Source organism: Tachysurus vachellii, chromosome 10 (assembly GCF_030014155.1).
Source record: "Tachysurus vachellii isolate PV-2020 chromosome 10, HZAU_Pvac_v1, whole genome shotgun sequence".
In the NCBI taxonomy this organism is placed as follows: domain Eukaryota; kingdom Metazoa; phylum Chordata; class Actinopteri; order Siluriformes; family Bagridae; genus Tachysurus; species Tachysurus vachellii.
In genome coordinates this window covers 21300393-21322073 of record NC_083469.1, presented here as the reverse complement: position 1 = coordinate 21322073, position 21681 = coordinate 21300393, and the positions used below count along the sequence as shown (strand labels likewise).

At 38.7% G+C, this 21681-nt stretch overlaps 1 protein-coding gene across 1 annotated transcript in view; it reads right to left on the bottom strand.

Moving 5' to 3' along the window:
• The window catches only part of LOC132852817 (ryanodine receptor 3), a 177375-nt gene that overhangs the window by 77948 nt on the left and 77746 nt on the right, over nt 1–21681 (bottom strand). Inside the window, exons 17-26 of the mRNA XM_060880264.1 lie at nt 20975–21108; nt 17925–18166; nt 17473–17665; nt 13238–13454; nt 10184–10288; nt 4958–5061; nt 4057–4140; nt 3547–3706; nt 2977–3124; nt 1092–1294 (exon numbers count right to left, since the gene is read on the bottom strand). Of these exons, the coding sequence (XP_060736247.1) occupies nt 1092–1294; nt 2977–3124; nt 3547–3706; nt 4057–4140; nt 4958–5061; nt 10184–10288; nt 13238–13454; nt 17473–17665; nt 17925–18166; nt 20975–21108 (1590 nt within the window). The remainder of the gene's footprint in view (nt 1–1091; nt 1295–2976; nt 3125–3546; nt 3707–4056; nt 4141–4957; nt 5062–10183; nt 10289–13237; nt 13455–17472; nt 17666–17924; nt 18167–20974; nt 21109–21681) is intronic.

Below are 21681 nucleotides of genomic sequence, written 5' to 3'. Positions count from 1 at the left end.
GGGACCCATGTTTGTTTTGGTGATTTTATATGTCAACATTGGCTTTCAAAAATCGGAGACCCTGCCTTTAAGTACAGATAAAACTGGAAATGTAAATGCAAAACAGAACGGAGCTTTTGCCATCATTTCAGCACTGATTAAATCCACAACTGATGGAAATTTCATCAATTTCATCAGGCCCTGTTAGAGTAGCCGCACCTCGACACACAACCGTTCCAATCTATTGTATTTACTTATTATTTGGGACGAGTGGCCTATATACATACGTACATTAATGCAGGCAGATATGAATAGTGAAATCCAGATTTAAAGACTTAACTATATAAGGGGACATAGTTATTAATGGATATACCTATAGGGACCTAAATATAAATAGTTGTTCCAGAGGTAATCAAAGTACTGTCTTATCTCCATCTGAAATAAACAATTTTGGACCAAAATGGATCTGAAAGATCAGGGCTGTGCATTCATTTATAACAAAAAACTGCACAAACACAAACAATTTGGATTGAGCTCAACCAAAATATAGCAACACACCAGCATTAATCAGCAAATTATGCTTGCATCAGCATGAAAAATGCGAGTGGTCTCATTTACAATGGCTATTAAAAGTGTACACACCCCTGTTAAGATGGCAGGAAATTTTCAATCAAGATTAATTCTGTATCAAAAATGACAGCATATAAAATTTAAGTGAAAAGCAAATCAGAAACATTTCAGGGAATATTTCAAAATAAAAAAGTATGCACACCCTCTTATAATTGTCTATTGTATAGTTTGTTGTAGCTTATAGTAGCTCGTGGCACCCTTATTTTTGTTGTATTAGTCTCTACCTTGATTTGTACTTGCAACGTTTAACACCAACGTTAATGTTTACTTAAATGTTTAAATTTTAGATACAGTACAAAAATATTTATCAATAAAGATTCCTACTTAATTCCTCTTAACTTTTCAGGCACTGTAACTCCAGTAGTAGAATGATAATGTACTTTTCTCTATTTATGTAATGCCTGAGGTAATCAGTTATTAATCAATTAACAAGTGAATTGCTTGTGTTAATGCAAATTAATTCAAATGGATGAAAAGCTCACCTTATATCCATCAAAGACGAAGGCCTGATCATCTGTTCCCAGTTCCACATCAGGCCGCACGCCTGGCCGAGCCCAACCGACTCTCATATCTCCTCCGGTCACTATCTCAAACTCAAAATACCACTTCCCTGTTTTCACTGCATATGTCCTCTCCAAACGGAAAAAACGAATCTTATCGATGCTTAGTCTCTCCACCACACAACCTGCAAGCAGGGATAAAGTGCAAGAGACATTTGGAAATGCTGAACTGTCATGACCGACATAAAACAGTGTTTGCCTTGATAGTGTTTGGCTAAGCTGCTAGTTAGTTAACTACAATAAATGTCATAGATTACATGGCTGTTTGTATAACGCAAAAAAAAAAATCCAACAATTTAATCAGGCTCAGATTTATAAAGATCCTAAAAAATTGTTTACTTAAATTTACATTTATACAATAATACTTTGGTGTCTCTATCAATAAATGCGTCAATTCTAGTTTGCTAGGTCAAAAACAAAGGACACTCTGAGTCTAAAACTTTGTTGGAAAGAAATATAGCACATTTATAATAAATATAATGTACATAGATAAATAAGAAAAAAAAGCACTTGTTCAAGTATTTTAGGAAGATGTACAGTATGTCTTCAGATTTATTTAATATTTCATCTTGAACTAGATACAGTAGTTAGCTAGATAACTACATTTTTCAGTATAATTTTATTTGATGTAAGGTATCTGATGGTCTTAGAGCAGTTTGAAACTGATTCCAGAACAGTTTCTTTATTAATTGCAAAATTCATGTCGACTAGGTCAGAATATACCTAATCTCTCTCCAGTGGGGTCTAAATGATGCTGTCTAAGAATCTAGCCTCTCTGAGCAACAGGAGATTATCCGGGGAACATTGGGTGTGATGTAAGACTACAAGATATTATGAACAGCAGGTACGTTAATTCAATTCAATTCAATTCAATTCAATTCAATTCAATTCAATTCAATTCAATTCAATTCAAATTTATTTTAACAATTGACAATGTCTCTAAGCAGATTTACAGAACATAAATATAAAACAAAAGGTTGACATAAACAATAATATAAAGATTAATATAATACAAAAAAAAATCAAGATTAATATTAGATCTATTTAAATGTGTTTGTATTTATCCCCAATGAGCAAGTCTGAGGTGACTCAGGCGGCTGTGGCAAGGAAAAGCTATAATTCTTTTTCTACCCATCCTGAGGCATCTACAGATGTGTCAGCTCCAGCTGTGTTCCGCTTCATGAAGATTTCAGACATTCAAAGAGGTGATGCCAACTACATGGTTTTTGAGGACAACGACCTCCTAATCAATACACAAAGTTTGGACTGTATACGAGTGTAGAAAAGATATTATTCAAAATAACACCGTCTGGTGTTTATGATAATTCACACACTCCTGTGTTTATAATAAACAGATATTGCACACACATTATTAATAATAAAAGACCGAAACTATACCTAGTTATGGAAAACAAACAGCTGAATCTGTAATGCATGCTTTTATTTACTAGAGCCTGCTAGTATCTAGAAAAATGCTGAGTAGCCTTAATTGCTTTGGCCAATTGAGCTGACCAATCAGGCTCATGGGACAAATAGAACACATTGCACTCTCTACTTCTTGATTTTCATCCTGTAATGCCAAAGTTAAACCACATGACCTCCTCCTTTATGCTGTGTTATTAATGAAAACGTTATTGTTATTACAAATTATTGTCAGTATTGCTGTAAAATGCCATCATCATTGGCAAGCATTAATTACTAATAGGTATTTATGGAGCGGAAAAATACCAGCAAGCGTATATCTGCATATGACATTCTTGCTGTTTTAAATAACACACTGCTGATTAAACTTCCCTAAGGCACTCACCCCCCTCCTGGTCAGGAGGCTCGATGTTATAGCCGTAGCCAATTAGTGTACGGATGGCTTCACGCAGGCTGTCACGGTTCGACTTCTTGGTGCGCTCATCAAGCAATGCATACGGCACAAGACGGGGATTGCGCTTACTTTTCAAATCCTAAACAGAGACAGAAAGGAGTGGGTTATGCAGTGTTATTTAGCTACCCTGCTCTATGGAACAGCATTCTATACAGCTGTGTTAAAACTTATCTGAAATGGTTTCAGCTTATTGAAAAATGAATTATTCATTTATCCTTATTATTATGTCTTAACATTGTGCTATCATGCTGTTTTTTGAAAAAGAAAAAAAAAAAAGGAAAGAAAATAGTACACTTATAGATGAGACATACTGTACAATTATTGCACATACAGTAGTTTGTCTTGCTTGTGCTGTTGGTGAAATACTTGATTTAATCAAAGTTAAATTAAATAGATTGGTGGCCTTAATCTTCTGGATTACTGTATTAGACAAATGTACAGTATGTAGTCCATAAATGTCATCAACAGAAATCACCAAATCAGAACAACAACCTTTATTACCTGCTGTATGCCATAGGTCCAGCCCTGTTTAACCCGATCTTTGGCCCAAACGTTGTGTGCATTCTCAGCCAACTTGTCAACAAGCAGCTCCTGTGCAGGGCTCAGTTTCACTTCTGAAAGCTCCAGTGGCATGGGCTTATAGCCATTAGACATCATGTAGCTTCGAGAAAGCATAGCAAAGGTTGTGACGTTCAGTGCGTTATTCTCTAATAACCTAATTATTAGCTTTCTAATGTATATTCCTATTATATTAATAACTCAATTTTTAGCATTCTAATATTGGGGTCTGATTTTAGTCTAAATACATAGATGCTCTGCAATAAACAACGTGTACATAAGTGCACATGTCTCAAATGCTTTTTGTGAAATTAATACTGAGTGTAGAATTAGTTCTTAGAATCGAACTAGATTATAAATCACATTAGTCCTTTGAATGAATGCCTTTTGCTGTTGTTCTTTATTATCCGCTAGCAAGTTATCGCTCGCCACTGACTGCTGCAACAGACTTACTTCTTTGGGAGTTTCACTTTTTTCAGCTCCTCCTCAGCGTTGACATTGAACTGAACCACATGGCAGCCCAGAGCCAAAAGAGTCCTAAAAACACATCATCCAGAGCTGCTGAGATATTGCGCTCACATTGCTATATTCCAGGGTGGTTTCTCAATGTAGGGTTCACTTGATTTACAAATTAGGTCATGAGAGAAACTTAAAATCTGCTCTTTTATTATATTATTTTATTGTACTAATAAATAATAGAAATATGAATATGAATTATGTAAGAAAATCTTCAGAAATGTCAAATCTCTCAAAATCGTATATTTCTGTAGGATTCTTTAGTGTTATTAAGCATTAACAATAATCAGTTTTCCTATTGCAGTGAGTGTTTGAATTTTATTTTTTAAAAATCTCTCATGTCTAGAACATGGTTTAATGCACCATTCACTATTATCATATATTCAGCCCAGAATATTCAGCCCATATTTTTAGATGCAGCCAATGAACATGTCCATGACCATGCCTGAAAGTTAAATAAAATCGCTAAACACTTTACGATATAGAGACCTGCTAGACAGGGTGTCTGTCATCTATAGAGGATATGGCTTTTTATTCCTCAAGATAAAGATTCACAGGCGAGTGTGTGAACAACGGCACTTGCATTGCTGCTGCTTCTTCACATGCACACAAAATCATGTGGCAGGTATCATCCAGAACCCTTGTCTTTACTGGGTTGTCTCAAACCACCCCAGTGTGGATTAATTTTCTATAACACCACACTTCTCACTACACTAATAAATCAGCGATGGTATTTTTTGGTGTTTTTAGCTGTATAGCACATATTTAAAGCAGGTTGACATGTAATCACTGTCAAATGGCATTTAAATACATTCGTCCACACCCACAGAGGTCTTACTTTAACGTCTCTGTTGACATCTGCAGGTTGTAATTCCTCTCTGTTTCAGGCAGCTTTGAGAAATCCACCAGGCACGGGTGCTGCCTTTTATTATCATCCCTTATCTGAGGAAGGACAGCACATAAATCATTACGGCACATTGGATCAGCTGTTAAAAAACAGCAAGAAAAAAGACGCAAGTGGCAAAAATAAAAACAATTGCATTATGTCAGCCATAGTAACCCTGAAACTGACTGTTGATTGCTATAAAAGAGAGAGAAGAAAAGTACTGTATAATGAACGGTATTCAAAAACACACATAGATTTAGGAAGAAGGAATGGAATTTTATGTAATGTATAGGAATCATGGTCTGGAATAGTAATGCCCTGGTTTACTAAAATTTTGTGTGTGTAAAAAAACCATATCATGCAAAAAGCTTATTTATTAGTATTTATAGAGGACTGATAAAGGATTATGCATATAACATATTTGAAAATAGCACATCTTGTCTGTTTTGCAACTTCGGATGCTTCAGTCAAAAAGTAAGACATGCAGGATGCTAATCACTGAAATTGCTTATTATCCAGAATACAATTTACTGCCACCTGAAAGTCACTTTGGCAATAATAATTGCTTACCCTATGGGTAGTTATTAAATTTATGCATGCCCATTTCTGGTTTTTTAACATCAAAGTAAATCAATTGCTTTATTAATTGATAATGCTTTAATGTTAACACAGTAAATTTGGTTTTATATTACAGTTTTTCCCAGTTGTGTACACACATTTGCTGAGACTTTGGCCCATTGTCCCAAAACACAAAGCACAAAACAAAAAATGAACAACGTGACAAACCTCTAGCAAAAGCAAAGACTGCATTCAAACTGTTTTAACTCTTAATAAAAAATGTTTTTTTTTGCCACAAATTGTCAAACCCACGCATTCATGCACGTGGGCACTCCTCCACACTGACTGACTCTGATAAAACCAATCATCTACAACTGGCACATCAGATGTTTTTCCAGACCAGTAGACCAAGGGGGGTTGATAACCCAGCATGCATTGGAAAAGCATGAGGCCAGTGTAAGAATAAATCAAAAGAGTTTTAGGCATAGTAGAGGAATTCGCTCCATGAGTGCTGTTCCTGCCTATAATACATTCACAGTCAATGCTGATGTTATCTCCCAACTGTTCACATAAGGCCCTACAGGTACAGCTAAACTGAATTCCCCGGTCTGATACAATGTACTCGGGTAGGCCGTAGATATGAAATGCATTGTGAAAATTTGATTTTGCTCTCTCCATGGCTGTGGGAAATCAGCATCAGTATTTTTTTATTTTTGGAGGCACTCGTCCGATGCTGCCTTGATAGAAAGTAGTTTCCTGTTCTCTATGTCATAGTAAGTTTCAGCAGGGGTCAGTTTACGTATTAAAAAGGCGCATGGAAATGATTTACCAGGATCTCCATGATGCTGTGATAGCACAGCTCTGATACCACAGTTGGATCCATCCACCTCTAACAAGAATGGGATATTGCGATCAGGGTGGTGGAGGATGGGTGCTGTGGTAAAGCAGAATTTGAGGTGGTCAAAGACCCTTTGGGCTTCCCACATAGTAGTGGCATATGGAGGGAAGCCACACTGCTATAGTTCTGGATAAAAATTGGCAAGGCCTAGAACTCTCAGCAACTTTTTAATGCTTGTGGAAGGGGGTAAGGGTAGCGGACTGTAATAGAATTAAGTCCTCTATAGTTAAGTGAAAGGCCGTAGACCACCATCATTTTTTTCCAAGAAGAACATTCCGTCAGCTGCCGGGAATGTGGAAGAACGGATGAACACTGCTGCTAGTTCCTCCTCAATGTACTGCTTCATGGCCTGTGTTTCAGTCATGAAAGAGAGGGTAAATAAATCTTTTATGAGGTGAAGTATCAGAAAGCCAGACAATAGCCCAGTTTTGTGGCATGTTCATGTTCCAGGTTTAGTGTGCAAACAATTGGGAAAAACTGTTCAGTGCAAATATCTGCCTCATTATTTGAATATATCTTAACACCCTGAATAATCAGAACATAATTCTTCATTTCAGTTTTTTTATTTCCTTCAATCTTGCACATGACACATTCATACAATTATTATTATTATTTTTTTTTTGGAAACTGTACTTGCAAATTAGTGCTCCTTAAGTGGCATCTCAGTAAACCAGGGCCTATGTGTGTATGCAGAGAATGGATGAATAGTTCTTTATTAACAAGCATGTTACTACTACTAATTGCATCTTACATAGTAATTGCATCTTACATAAGCAGTAGTTAGAGTTTCTCCTGCAGAACTACTATATAATTCAATTCAATTTATTTGTATAGTGCTTTTAACATTCACATTGTCCCAAAGCAGCTTTGCGAAAGTGTAGAAACAGAAATTTTTTTTTTTACAAACATTAATGTTAAAAATTAAGTTACAATATATTTCTAACATCAATCCCTGCCCCTAGTGAGCAAGACAAAGGCGACACTGGCAAGGATAAACTACCTGCGGAAGAAACCTTGAGAGGCTCAGAATGGAATCCATCCTTATTTTGGGTGACAGTAAATAATGTAAATGTAAATAATGCCCTTTCTACAACAATTTATAATTGTGCAACCAAGAGCTCCTGAGGAACTCATGGGTCAGCACAATCAGCAAGTTCACTCTAGACCCAACACTAATTCCTTCCTGCCAAAGTCTTCAAATGAGTGCTGATAAAAACCAGACCATACAGCTGAACTGACACAACATTGGTTCAAAGAAGGCATGACAGTCTCCGGCGGCTCCACCCACAACAATCCCATGAGTCACTGGCTGACCATGCAGATAAATCCCTGGCAGGGAGAACACCGGGACTCCAACCAGGGGTAGAACGTCAGGATTGATGAAAAAATTTCCGGAAGAAGAGGCGATCAGAATGGGAACTTAGTTAACTCTATTACTTTCCCAATTGATACATTAGTCTCACCTTCCTCTTTTAATACTTTACACATTGCTAATTACATAAAAGTTCCATTATTTCATAGTACATGATAATCTGGAACAGTGTCATAAAGTGAAACATGCACATGTGCATGCACGCGCTCACACACACACACACACATTCACACACACACACACACAATTCTTTATATTATAATGTGTTACATTCAATTTGATGTCGATTGTAAAATGAAAGGAAATCAAAGTAAAGTGATTAAGTGACACTGGGAATCTCAATGAGCTGGCCAATAGGCTGTTTAGGAGCCTAATAGCCTGCATGTAACATGTTACACAGGTAAAAAAGCTCATAACGAACTTGCCAGGTGGCAAACAAGTTTGTGAGCTTTCTTCTGGCCCCATGTCTGGTGGACATCTTGAATGGCTTGGAGTCTGTTGCCATTGATAAGCGCTCTGTTATTCTCAGCACTCTCTGGACTGGCATTCAGTACAGCCAGTTAGGATGCTCTCTATAATACAATGGTAAACATTGCTAAAGCTTTTAGGGATCATTTCAACGTTTGTCAGCTTCTAGCAGGCAGACCTTGTGATTGCCTCGGTGTGGTGGGACCAAGTTAGGTCATTGGCAAAGTAAAGACGAAGGTATCTAAAGTTTACGAGTCTTTCCACGGCAGCTATTTTGATGTGTGATAGTATGTGTACTTGTGTACAGACTTCTCTTGTTTTGCTGATGTTATAAGAAAGGCTCTTGTTGTGCCACCACTGTGTGGCAATGGATGCCAGTCAACTGCAGTGTTGTATGTGGCAGCAGAGCCAGACGCAAGGTGTAAATGAAGGGTAGGGTCGCTTGGAAGAGCATTATTAGTGAACTTTGCCATGCAAGTTACTAACGCCAAGCATTCTTAATGAGCAATTAATTAGTGGTCCTGAGTAGCTATTCACAGTAATCTTAGCGATAATAAAGAACTAGTCATTCATTTCTGCTTAGTCTTTGCACAGTAACCTATAACAGTATTGTACACGTTACCAGCAATGATTTATTTAAAACTCAGACATGCTTTAAAAATACAGATTAATGTTCTATTAGTTATTGTGAATTACACCTTCGGTAGAAGCCTAATCCTGTGTTTATTATTTGATTTATTTGTAGTCCTTTCTGCAAACAGAGCATCACTGCTGGACACAAAGGAGTAACTGCATGTCTAGAGAAATATAAGTAAGCTCACATGATACCTTAATAATGTAAAGCCATCATCAATTGTGCCAGATGCATTTACATTTTGATCTCAGTTCTCCAGCCAACGTTACATCACCCCAAAGTTAACAAGGTCTCATTAAAAACAGATAGAAATTCCTGCCCACAACAGCTGGACCTCAATGATGGCAGATTAATAAGGGAAGAGCTCGACCTGACATAACGGTCGCTCTTGGCCCCAATTGAGGACTCTATTAAAATAATATAAGGAACAGAAAAACTGGCCGGAGTACAAAAAGAGACTCAGATATTCAGGGCTTAGGAGAAGGAAATCAGGGAGAATGTACATAGAAATATGATCAATATAAGACAACACATTAATCATATTTGTAGTACGAATATACAAGCGCTGCGTTTTTGATGATGAATTTGTCTTAAAGGGCCTACTTTGGACTTACAGCCATTTATAGTTAAAATAAAGAAGAGAAGATTACTGATAGTTACCTGATTCAAATGATGGTCTGGCTTTACAGACAGAAATGAATCCGTCTAAACTGAATTAATTACATAGGAATATTTACACTCAATTCTAAATGGGTACTGGAAAATTCTGAAAGTCCTGAAATAGTGATATGGCAAGGGTAATACCTGCAGCAAGTGTGTGCTGTTACCAATTCAGCCCTTTAATCTGAGTAAATCAATCATATTTTAAAGTAATATCAATCATACCCAAAATGGGAGAAATGACCGAACTGAGCAATCTGAAACATATGGAAATTAGTATGGAGTAGATGGTTTCAATTGCTCAATGAACCAAAATCTTTTTCACTTACCCTCTGTTTAATTTGATCAGCAAATTATAAAAGAGAAAGCAAAGTGAAGCACTGAACAAGCTTTGGCTAATATAAAACTTTAGAGGAAGAATCTGATTTAATTCTAAAAGGTTTCAGTGGTATGCTTTTGAAACATTGGTGTGGATGAAATTTTGAGTGTACTGTAAAGTGTCTTCTCAGAACTAAAATGTATGGTTATGTGTTAAAATGGTATGTGCTATCAGGCCTGTTGGTTTTTTTTTTTTTTTTGTAGTTGTACCTTGCCATAAGTCCAGCCAAGTTCAATCTTGTTAATGGCCCATAGTTCATGGATGTTCTCAGCCAGCCTGTCACGTACTTTTTCCAGGTGAGGAGGCATGACAATCTGTGACATAAAAAAGGGTTAACAATGAGCCATTTGTTAATTTATTTTTCAACAATTATTAAAATAAGAGACGGGTTATTGGTTGGATCTTGGTCACTCTGTTAAAGGTGGGGTCTCTGTTGTTTGAGAAATGCTTCAGAAAACTGCGTTGGGCCGCCAAACAAAACAAAAACAAAACTAACGTGTAGCCAATGAGCAGAAAGGGGCGGGGCTTGTCAATATGCGGCGGAGAGAGTGTTCAGTGCGCATGTGTGACATTAGCAGAAAGCGGTTTTAACACTGACTTGGCGGATAAAAACAAAGAAAGAAAGCGAAGAAAGGCTTACGATAAGGCAAGAAGTAGGACCGTGTTAGTATAGGATCAGCTTTCCAGCACTGAACGTCTTCCGCATGAATCGGAGATAAACCTTACACGGTACAACACACAGTACTACAAAAACACATTTCTATTCCGCCATAATAGTTGTCTGGGTTATACTTGGGTTATACTTGTCTGGTGTATGTGTGGGGCGGAGCTCTCAAAATAGTGGTGTGACCTATTTGGGTTAGGGGCGTGCTTATTTTGGTGATTTCAAATGTCAACATTGGCTTTCAAACAACAGAGACCCTGCCTTTAATATGTTATTTTGTTTTGTTGAACATGCTATGCTCTTTTTAGTTAAATAAAATAAAAAAATATTAAAATACTTGAGCGATATCTGTGAAGTTGTGTAAACTCTTTGTGTGTGTCCTTATACACTAAGTGATATTTATTAGGAAGACTTGTACACCTTCTCAATCATGCAGTTATCCAACCAGCCTAAGCACAGTGCTTAAAATCCTACAGTTACAGGTAAAGAGCTTCAGTTAATATTCACATCAAACATTAAAATGAAAAAAAAAAAAAAGAAAGAAAAAAGGTCCTCATTGATTTTGACCAGGGCAAGGTTATTGTTGCCAAACAGGCTGAATTGAGTATTTCAAAAACTGCTGATCTCCTGGGTTTTCTTCTGAAAGAATCGCATGATAAACAAAAACATGAAGTGAGTAACAGTTCTGCAGGTGCAAATGCCTTGAGGGAGGTCAGAGGAAAATGGCCAAACAGGTTCAAGCTGACAGGACGGCTACCATAAATGAAATAATGACTTTGTACAACCTTGGTGAGAGGAAAACTCAGATCTCAGAACATACAACAGCTGAAGACCACGTGGGTGTCCAATCCTGTCAGCTAAAAACATGAGTCTGAGGCTACAGGGAGGTAGTTTAAGATTAAATGGTTTAACAAGGATGAAAATCATGTAAATTATACGGTCACCAGATCGCAATCCAAACATCGTTAGGAACAATAGTGTTCATCCTCACAATACAGTTGCAGACACATACTGTATGGCATAATCTGAAAGTGTTTCACATGATGTTTGTTGATTTAAAAACCAGGAAGATATTATTTTGGAGAAAATTTCTTTATAATAGGGGGCACGTTGGCTTAGTGGTTAGCACGTTCTCCTCACACCTCCAGGGTTGGGGGTTCGATTCCCGCCTCCACCTTGTGTGTGTGGAGTTTGCATGTTCTCCCCGTGCCTCGGGGGTTTCCTCCGGGTACTCCGGTTTCCTCCCCCGGTCCAAAGACATGCATGGTAGGTTGATTGGCATCTCTGGAAAATTGTCCGTAGTGGGTGAGTGCGTGAGTGAATGAGAGTGTGTGTGTGTGTGTGTGCCCTGCGATGGGTTGGCACTCCGTGCAGGGTGTATCCTGCCTTGATGCCCAATGACGCCTGAGATAGGCACAGGCTCCCCGTGACCCGAGGTAGTTCGGATAAGCGGTAGAAGATGAATGAATTTCTTTATAATATTATTAAGCATTTTTTAATTGCAGGGGAATGACCAGTGCTGGTTTCAAACAAGAAGTTGCAACACGGGTATATTTCATAAATATAATAATATAAAGCAAATAATAGAGCTAAAGAGATTAAATAAATTAATAAAATTTCAATATAAGTATTATATCGTCGCTGTCGGGCGGAAACCTCGTATGTCCAAATTTGGTCAATTTCATATTTTTTCACATATCGATACTATTGGTCAGTCCCCACATGGGTCTGTTATTTTTACAAGTTATTAACCAATCTAAAGTCTTGAAAAAAGCTTGAGCGCAAATCTCATAACTCCATTGGACACTTCAACTGTCCATCTCTTCCTCACTCTGCGGGAGAGCTTCGCGGCATATTTCTCCTTAATAAGAGTCGCAACGAATCAACACGTCTTCTGAGGTAAATGTCTTCAAAACACTGGGCTCAAAGAAAAAAAAATCTTGACCCCCACTAGTTCTGGTGCTCGTCTGAGGACAGGAATTTAGCGCAAGACAATCCACTGCAACGCGGACTAAACCCTGTGCACTGCAGATAAGGTACAGCGTTTTTTTTATTTCCTGAAAAATAACGGTTTTGGAGATACGAGGATTCCGCCCGACAGCGACGATATACTATTTACATTGTTTTTGTAAGTTTACCAGGGTCTTTATGGTCTTAGTAAAATTAGGCTCTGTTATAAACCAACTATAACTAAACCAATTAACTATTATTATAATGAAAGACCAGGCAATAATTTTCTTATAGTTAAATGTTTAGATTCATTGACCCTGTGCCATCTGGGCAGACACCGAATCCTTTGCTTGCCTTTACATTAACGTGGAACCCGATGTGGTCTTGAGTGGAGTCAAACTCAATGTGTATGTGTCACTGTGTAACTAAAGAGACAGCAAACTTTCCAGGTTATGTACTGTACCATTGCTCAAACTGTCAGCAGTTTTGTACACTCTAATTACATTTACTCTTGCTCACTTTTAGTAATCGTTTTCCTGGACAGGGTTGTGGTGAGGGACAAATACACTCATTCCAAACAAAGTATGGAATGCAACACACTTTATCACACATTTATTTACATCTAGAGGCAAAATAATAGTGTCCATACCTGAGTGGTGTCCACTGGTGTGGGTATAAAAGAAGCCTGTGACAGAAATTGTGTGGTGCCCAGCAAATCTCTAACTCCATCCGCATCCCTTTTGTACTCCTTTACTGGTTCTACTCGCATCCTTTCTTTAGGAAGCAGTGCCTCATAGCAGGGAGCATAGCCTGATGGGGGAAGGAACTTGAATTCACCATGGCGACCACCTAAAAGGAAGCGCACCCTGCAGACATAAACAAGGAATGAGTGGGTGAGAAAGAACATAAAAATAAGCATGTCTCTGGACAAGTCCTCCTGCATGATAAAGAAGTCAGTCCAAGATGGGCTGGGCCCGATTTCATAAAGAATAATCTCAAAGAGCTCCTAATTTATCTTAGAAATATCTAATTAGGAGTCTTAGCTTAAGAATGATTCAGGACAAATCTCATAGAAACTCTGAACAAGAAAAATACAAAAACTCTTACCTGAGAGAGGAGGCGGGGCTGAACCTGTGGCTAGGTGTGATGCATTATCTTCAAGACTGTGATTGGTTGTTCAATAAAAGAATTTAGGAGTGCTTTTAAATTATTGGTCTATTATAAGCCTTCACTTTTTCCCTATGTTAAGATATCTGAGGTAATGTCGTGTGGGGATTACGTTCTTGACCAATCATATTACAGATGGTCAAAATTCTCTATGTTAAATGGCAAATTATTTCATTTCTGCCACTATGGCATTTCACCTCTGTTTCGGAGTTTTCAGCGTATCTCTAAATGCCATAACAGCAGAATATATATATACTGTATATAAATATATATATATATATATATATATATATATATATATATATATATATATATATATATATATATATATATTATTAACTCACTATCATTATTAAATATTGTATGCAACACATTTCTTCGCCTCTTCTTCGGCCCTCATTACTGCTAACACTTTTTGACCATAAAAGCTCTTTTAAGGGTTAAGATGCTTTATGAATAACTTTTTTTTCTTCTAGAATTTTCTCTTTAATTTTAAGGGGAAACACCCACATTTCTAAGAATTTTCTTAGAATTACATCACTAGGTGCAACTCTTTGCACTAAGAATCTTTATGAATACCCTGACTGCTTAAATCTACGTGCTTAAGAAAATGAAACAGACTAAAAAGAATTTTTTCATTTGTAAAATTAGTTTTTTTTTTAAATTGAAGTACAGTGTAACATGTAACGAGTGAGAAATGTATTTGTTTAAATTTATATGCTAACAGTTTTGGTAAAAGGTAAGTACGGTGGCCGAGAAGTGCAAAACACATTAACAAATCCGAAAACAAATTAACAAATCAAAAAACACATCAACAATTTTTCGGATTTTTTTGCTCACTTTTATGTGTTTTCGGATTTGTTAATGTGTTTTCGGATTTGTTAATGTGTTTTTGGATTTGTTAATGTGTTTTCGGATTTGTTAATGTGTTTTTGGATTTGTTAATGTGTTTTCGGATTTGTTAATGTGTTTTCGGATTTGTTAATGTGTTTTTGGATTTGTTAATGTGTTTTTGGATTTGTTAATGTGTTTTCGGATTTGTTAATGTGTTTTCGGATTTGTTAATGTGTTTTCGGATTTGTTAATGTGTTTTTGGATTTGTTAATGTGTTTTCAGATTTGTTAATGTGTTTTTGGATTTGTTAATGTGTTTTCGGATTTGTTAATGTGTTTTCGGATTTGCTGTTTTGTTTTCAGATTTGTTAATGTGCTTTGCACTTCTCGGCCACTGTAGGTGGCAGTGCCAGTGTGCAATAGCAATGTGTAAGTAATGATATATTTATTCAAATAGAGACAGACTTGCAAAATGAGCAGTGCATAACAAAATGAATCATCATCACAAAGTGTTTTTAACTGATCATGTATCAACTTTTTAGATTTGTCAACTTGCTAACACTCAGTAACCTCTGTCTCTAAACTAAACTAATATAGCCTCCTCTTACTTTCCAGTGTTCTCTAAACACCCGGTAAGGCTTTCGAATGGAAAACCATTTGCAGCTGGCCTCTTCAGACACACTTACCAACAAAAGCTTAATAAACAATGAAATCAATTTATTATAACATGATGTATACTTTTGAAGAAACAAGTTCCTTCTCTGAAATCAAACCCCTATTAAACATGCTCACATTTTTTGCACTTTAATCAGGACTACAACATACCAGTTCAGAAAAGATTACTAGGGACTGGTTGAAAATGTTCATTATCAATTCTTCTCAATTATCAATAGTTCTCTTTAATGCAGAAGCTGAGTTCGTTTGCAATTTGCACTTTATTCTCTTTGAAAAATCTGTCCACTTTATCCATTTTTATTGTATATTGTTTTATTTATATTTATTTGTGTTTAAATGTCCATAGTTCTTTTTATTATTAAAAATATACATTAAACTTGTTATTATGAGAATTAAATTTGTTATTTTCAGCCTGTTTTCGTAATGTAATTCAATACCGTGATAACACTGAATACAATGATAAAAGCTGAATGTGATTGCAAGTTCCAGGATTACTAACCCTAACCCTTGGTGCCCTTCCACACAAAACCGTTTTTACTTGTATTTTTTTGATATGTGTTAGGTCCATATGTGTTTGTGTTGTGTCGTGAATGTGAAAACGAACTGTTACCTCCCCGGTCAGTTCTAGCCACTTAAAAGAAATAAGGGGAGAAATCAGGACAGTTGGAAAAGCTGCTCAGTGTGACGTAGTAATGATTGAGCTCATTACTATTCATGAGCTCTCCCACTTGAGACCTCGCCCACAGAATTCGTGTAGCTCAGTGAGTTTCCTAAACAGCAAGGATGGCTGAACGTCAACGGGCTTGTGAAGAAGCCATTCTGCCGCAATTCAAGGTGATTGTAAAAAATTTCCTCTAGCCTAGGCTACTTATTGCGCTGTGTGAATGAATAGTCATGCTCTCATATCCTAGCGGTTAGCCAATCGGAGCCAAGCAGCATAGCTCATTGAATATTAATGAGAACTGGCGCAAATCAAGCTGAGTCTTCCTGCAGGCTTTCTATACCACACTAGAATGGCTTGAAACAAGGTAATCAAGGCATTTTTTCCACAAAAAAATCTTACAGAGTCCATGGTAAACTTCAGACATTACCACAAAAGTAATGAAATACGTGTGGCAGGGCATCTTTAACATGCCCACCATGTACTCAATGCTCAGCTTTAAAGCTTTTTTTAAAGCTGCTCATGACATTTTCTATGAATATTATTAACACTCAACATGTTAAAGAAAATACACCTCTAACATTTTACCAGCAAAAAGAATAAATGTAAGTGTGTGAGTGTGAATAAGGTTTAAAACTAAGCTGTACTCCAACAAGGCAATAAAGAAACATGGCAGTATGTTTTAAAGCAGCTGAGTAATAGAAGCAATGAGAAACAATTACACTGCAACAGCATGTCAGAGCTTAAAACCTAATTCTGTCTGAAAGCTTATCGAACTGTGACACTTAAACCCAATGTACTGTGCAAACATACAGTATATACACAAATACTGTATAATATAAGGCCAAAAGTTTGTGGGCACCTGCTATCACGCCCATACGTGTTTTTTTCTCAAACTGTTGCCACAAAATTGGAAGCACATAATGGTATTGGATGACTTTGTACATCCATGTCCTCTGGAACTAAGGATCACAAAGATATTCTAGCTGACGTTACATTACATTTACATTTCATTACATTACGATCGGCATTTGGCAGACAACCTTATCCAGAGAGACTTACATTTTTCTCTCATTTTTATTTAGCAATTGAGGGTTAAGAGCCTTGCTCAGTGGTTGCTTAGTGGAACTGGGATTTCAACTCACAACCTTCTGAATGGTAACCCACCTTAACCACTAGGCTACCACATTCCATGACAGTGCCCCTGTGCACAAAGCAAAGTCCAGGAAAACGTGGTTTGCCAAATTTAAAGTGGAAGAAACTGAGTGGTTTGCACAAAGCACCTCCTAACTGTGCTCCTGTCCTCCTCGCCTGGAACAAGTTTCCGACATCACTAAGGCTCTTGTGGCTGATTGAGGGCAAATCCCCACATTCTCATTCCAAAATCATCTAGAAAGCCTTCCCAGAAGATTGGAGGTTATTTTTTATTACAAATAAAGGACTAAATCTGTAACGGAATATTCAATATGTATTTTTACATGTGATGCTCCACTAACTTTTGGCCATATATGGTATAATCCCTCTTATTTGTACTATTACAGTACATACTTGACCCCAGCGGAGAAGCTGACAACAGGGAAGAAGAGACCGTCTGTGTTGAAGCTCTCAAACATGCCTTGTACAGGCTGCCCGTTGATTCTAAAGGAGATGCTTGGCGCTCCAAGATCCAAACAGCAGCTGACTACGTCATCTGAGGTAAGTATGTGCTGGTTTACTGAAGCTACTCTCCGTGGGATTCGACCTGCAGCACAAACATTGACACGCAAACATAGAGAACTGTCTGTCAACACAGCGGAGTCAGTTAGTGCCTTATAATTGTGATATCTGCTCTTTCTAATTTCAAATCAGAATTTTACACATATATATTCTGTGTGGACTGCCGGAACAAATTACCCCAATATATTACCCCAATTACCCCAATATATATTTATACATAAAGACAACCCAACTAGATCAATAATAAAACAAAAACAGGCTTCAATCTATTTTAAAGCATATACCTGACCACAAGTGAAGTCCATCAAAGCCATAAGAATAGAGGTCATCTCCAACTCCGTTACCCCCCCAGCCCTCTCCACCCCCTGGGTAGGGGGCATAGCCTTTGGAGGAAGCCCACCCGACTCGCAGGTGAGAAGGTTCGCTGGTTACAAAGTGCTCTACCTGGTCTATCATCAGCTCAAAGTACCACTTCTTGTACTGAGCTGAACCTTCTCTCACTCCCAGAAAGATGTTAGGTCTCATGCTATCAATATAGAAAAGAAAACAGAACAGAACAGTTTGTTTGAATGAGCTTCGTAAATGATGAAAATCTGTAAAGTTGATGTTTACAGAGCCTGAGGAAAGTGCAACACTCTGAAAACAGATGTGTTTGAATCAACACATAGAGTGTTAATGTAACACACCTTGGTGCCTAGTTGGCATTTTTAACACAAACGCATGTAATTATTTTTAAAGCCGACAGGGTGATGAATTATGTATTCAAATTTAGCCTATTGGGAAAAAATACCATTTCATTCACCTGCTCAACACACATGACATGGAAAAATACAAAAAGTCCCCTTGTTTTAGCACTGCCAAATTCTCTACTCTGACTGTTCAATAAAGCTGATTCATTCTCTATAACAGTGCTTCTGACAATAGTGCCAGGTCCAATTCAAATGATAAGTTTAGATAGTTTCTGGATAATCGATCACCAGTTTCACCAAATATAAAATATAAAATAAATCAATAAATGAATGGATTCCATAATATTAATGCACTAATTTTAATATGTTCTAATTTCTTTGGAAACATCTCGTCCGTTCGATTATTTAAGAATCACTGTCGCTTTCTGTAAGGACACAATTCTATAATATTTATGGAAAAAGTCTCAGCTATAAATAGTTTAAAATGATTAAAAATCATAAATGATTTAAAATGTAATCACTGAGAAACTGGTATAAGAGGAAGAAAAACTTGACAGGCTGTTGTTGGACAATAATAGACCTCTGCATCGCACCATGCTGCTGTTTATTATTTTCCTATAACACCATGCCTACAGTATGCATCCTTACAGTATGCATCCCTGTCCATGTTTTATTCGGCTGTGGACGTCGTTTGGCTCTTCTGCTCGACTGTGGACGACGCTTGGCCCCCACATGCCTCACTGCCATGTTCCTCAGCCCCCCCACATGCCTCACTGCCATGTTCCTCGCCCCCCCCTCATGCCTCGCTGCCATGTTCCTCGCTCTTCCAAATGTCTCACTGATATGTTCCTCGAACCCCCACATGCCTCACTGTCGTGTTCCTCAGCCCCCCCACGTCTCACTGATATGTTCCTTGCCCCCCCCACATGCCTCGCTGCCATGTTCCTCGCTCTCCCAAATGTCTCACTGATATGTTCCTCGACCCCCACATGCCTCACTGTCGTGTTCCTCGCCCCCCCAAATGTCTCACTGATATGTTCCTCGACCCCCCACATGTCTCACTGATACAGTATGTTCCTCGTCCCCCCCACATGCCTCGCTGCCATGTTCCTCGCTCTCCCACATGTCTCACTGATTTGTTCCTCGCCCCCCCACATGCCTCACTGCCGTGTTCCTCGCTCTCCCACATGTCTCACTGATTTGTTCCTCGCCCCCCCACATGCCTCACTGCCGTGTTCCTCGCTCTCCCACATGTCTCACTGATTTGTTCCTCGCCCCCCCACATGCCTCGCTGCCGTGTTCCTCGCTCTCCCACATGTCTCACTGATTTGTTCCTCGCCCCCCCACATGCCTCGCTGCCGTGTTCCTCGCCCCCCCACATGCCTCGCTGCCGTGTTCCTCGCTCTCCCACATGTCTCACTGATATGTTCCTCGCTCTCCCACATGCCTCACTACCGTGTTCCTCGCTCTCCCACATGTCTCACTGATATGTTCCTGGCCCCCCCACATGCCTCACTGCCGTGTTCCTCGCTCTCCCACATGCCTCACTGCCGTGTTCCTCGCTCTCCCACATGTCTCACTGATATGTTCCTCGCTCTCCCACATGTCTCACTGATATGTTCCTCGCTCTCCCACATGCCTCACTGCCGTGTTCCTCGCTCTCCCACATGCCTCACTGCCGTGTTCCTCGACCCCTCCACATGCCTCGCTGCCATGTTCCTCGCTCCCCCCACATGCCTTGCTGACGTGTTCCTCGCTCCCCCACATGCCTTGCTGACGTGTTCCTCGCTCCCCCCACATGCCTCGCCACGGTGTTCCTTACTCTCCCCACGTGCCTCACTGCCATGTTCCCTGCTCCACCATTGGATCTCGCCATGTTCCACGCTCTCCCTTCAACCTTGCCTTGATCCTTCCTGATTCTAACTGGGATCATTGTACCTTTGGACTTTGCCATGTTTCTTTGTATTTGTTTTGTCCTCACGTGTGTTTGCCCCGCCCGATCCTTAATCCATTCCCACCTCTGCACACCTGTTTCTTGTGTCTCACCAACTGCCCTCTCTATATATACCTGCCGTCTTGTGCTTGTTGTTTGCTGAGTCCTTCTCGTGTCTCCTGTTTTCTGGTTTATTTTAGTTGACTAGTCTTTTCTTTAGCGTTTTCCATGTGTCTGTGGTTTTGTTGTTTAACTAGATTAAACCCCTTTTACATGTTTTCCCTGCATTTGGGTCTGAGTCCGTTACGTGGAGGCTCTTGTTTCCCTGACACCCATTCTATGTTACAGTAAAGGCAAAATATGGAAGACAAATGGGTTAAGAAGGAAAATAATCTCTTAACAGTATCCAGGCTCTGAAAGAATCATAAATGTCATACAAAATATTACATATAATATTTTTATTTTTACAATAATTGTTGTAGGGTGTGTTCATTTGCATATTTGCAACACCACCTTTGAATAAAATGTATTATTTTTTTTTTATTATAAAAGATACTTACTTCTTACTACACTAACTTACAAAGTGGGTGTACTCATTTATGCTAAGTACTGTGTGTAATTACAGAAATTCTTATTTTCTTATTCTTATTTTATATACAATCAGTTGCATAACTTTGTGCTTTGACCACTACAGAAACCTTTTTGTCTTTACCTTTGGACATCATTGACAAGCCGTGTCTGGAGTAACAGGTCTCGTTTTGGGAGCAGGTGATCGCAGATGAGGTTCTGATTGGCTCTTACAGCTACGCCGTTACAAACGCAGAGTGAGCACAGAACATCTAGGATCTTATTACAAACAGAAAGGGAAATTTAAACAGAGTGTCAGTAGTATCCTTACAAACCTGGTTCATCCTTTTACATGCATTTGAGACATCTACATTATTTGGTAAATTCCCACAATGCATTTTCAGCTTGATAGCCAGATGAGCTAAAACATTTTCTGAAATCGGAGTATTTTATTGGGGGCACGGTAGCTTGGTGGTTAGCACGTTCGCCTCACACCTCCAGGGTTGGGGGTTCGATTCCCGCCTCCGCCTTGTGTGTGTGTGGAGTTTGCATGTTCTCCCCGTGCCTCGGGGGTTTCCTCCGGGTACTCCGGTTTCCTCCCCCAGTCCAAAGACATGCATGGTAGGTTGATTGGCATCTCTGGAAAATTGTCCGTAGTGTGTGATTGCGTGAGTGAATGAGAGTGTGTGTGTGTGCCCTGCGATGGGTTGGCACTCCGTCCACGGTGTATCCTGCCTTGATGCCCGCTGACGCCTGAGATAGGCACAGGCTCCCCGTGACCCGAGGTAGTTCGGATAAGCGGTAGAAAATGAGTGAGTGAGTGAGTATTTTATGGATGATAAGAAGGAGGTG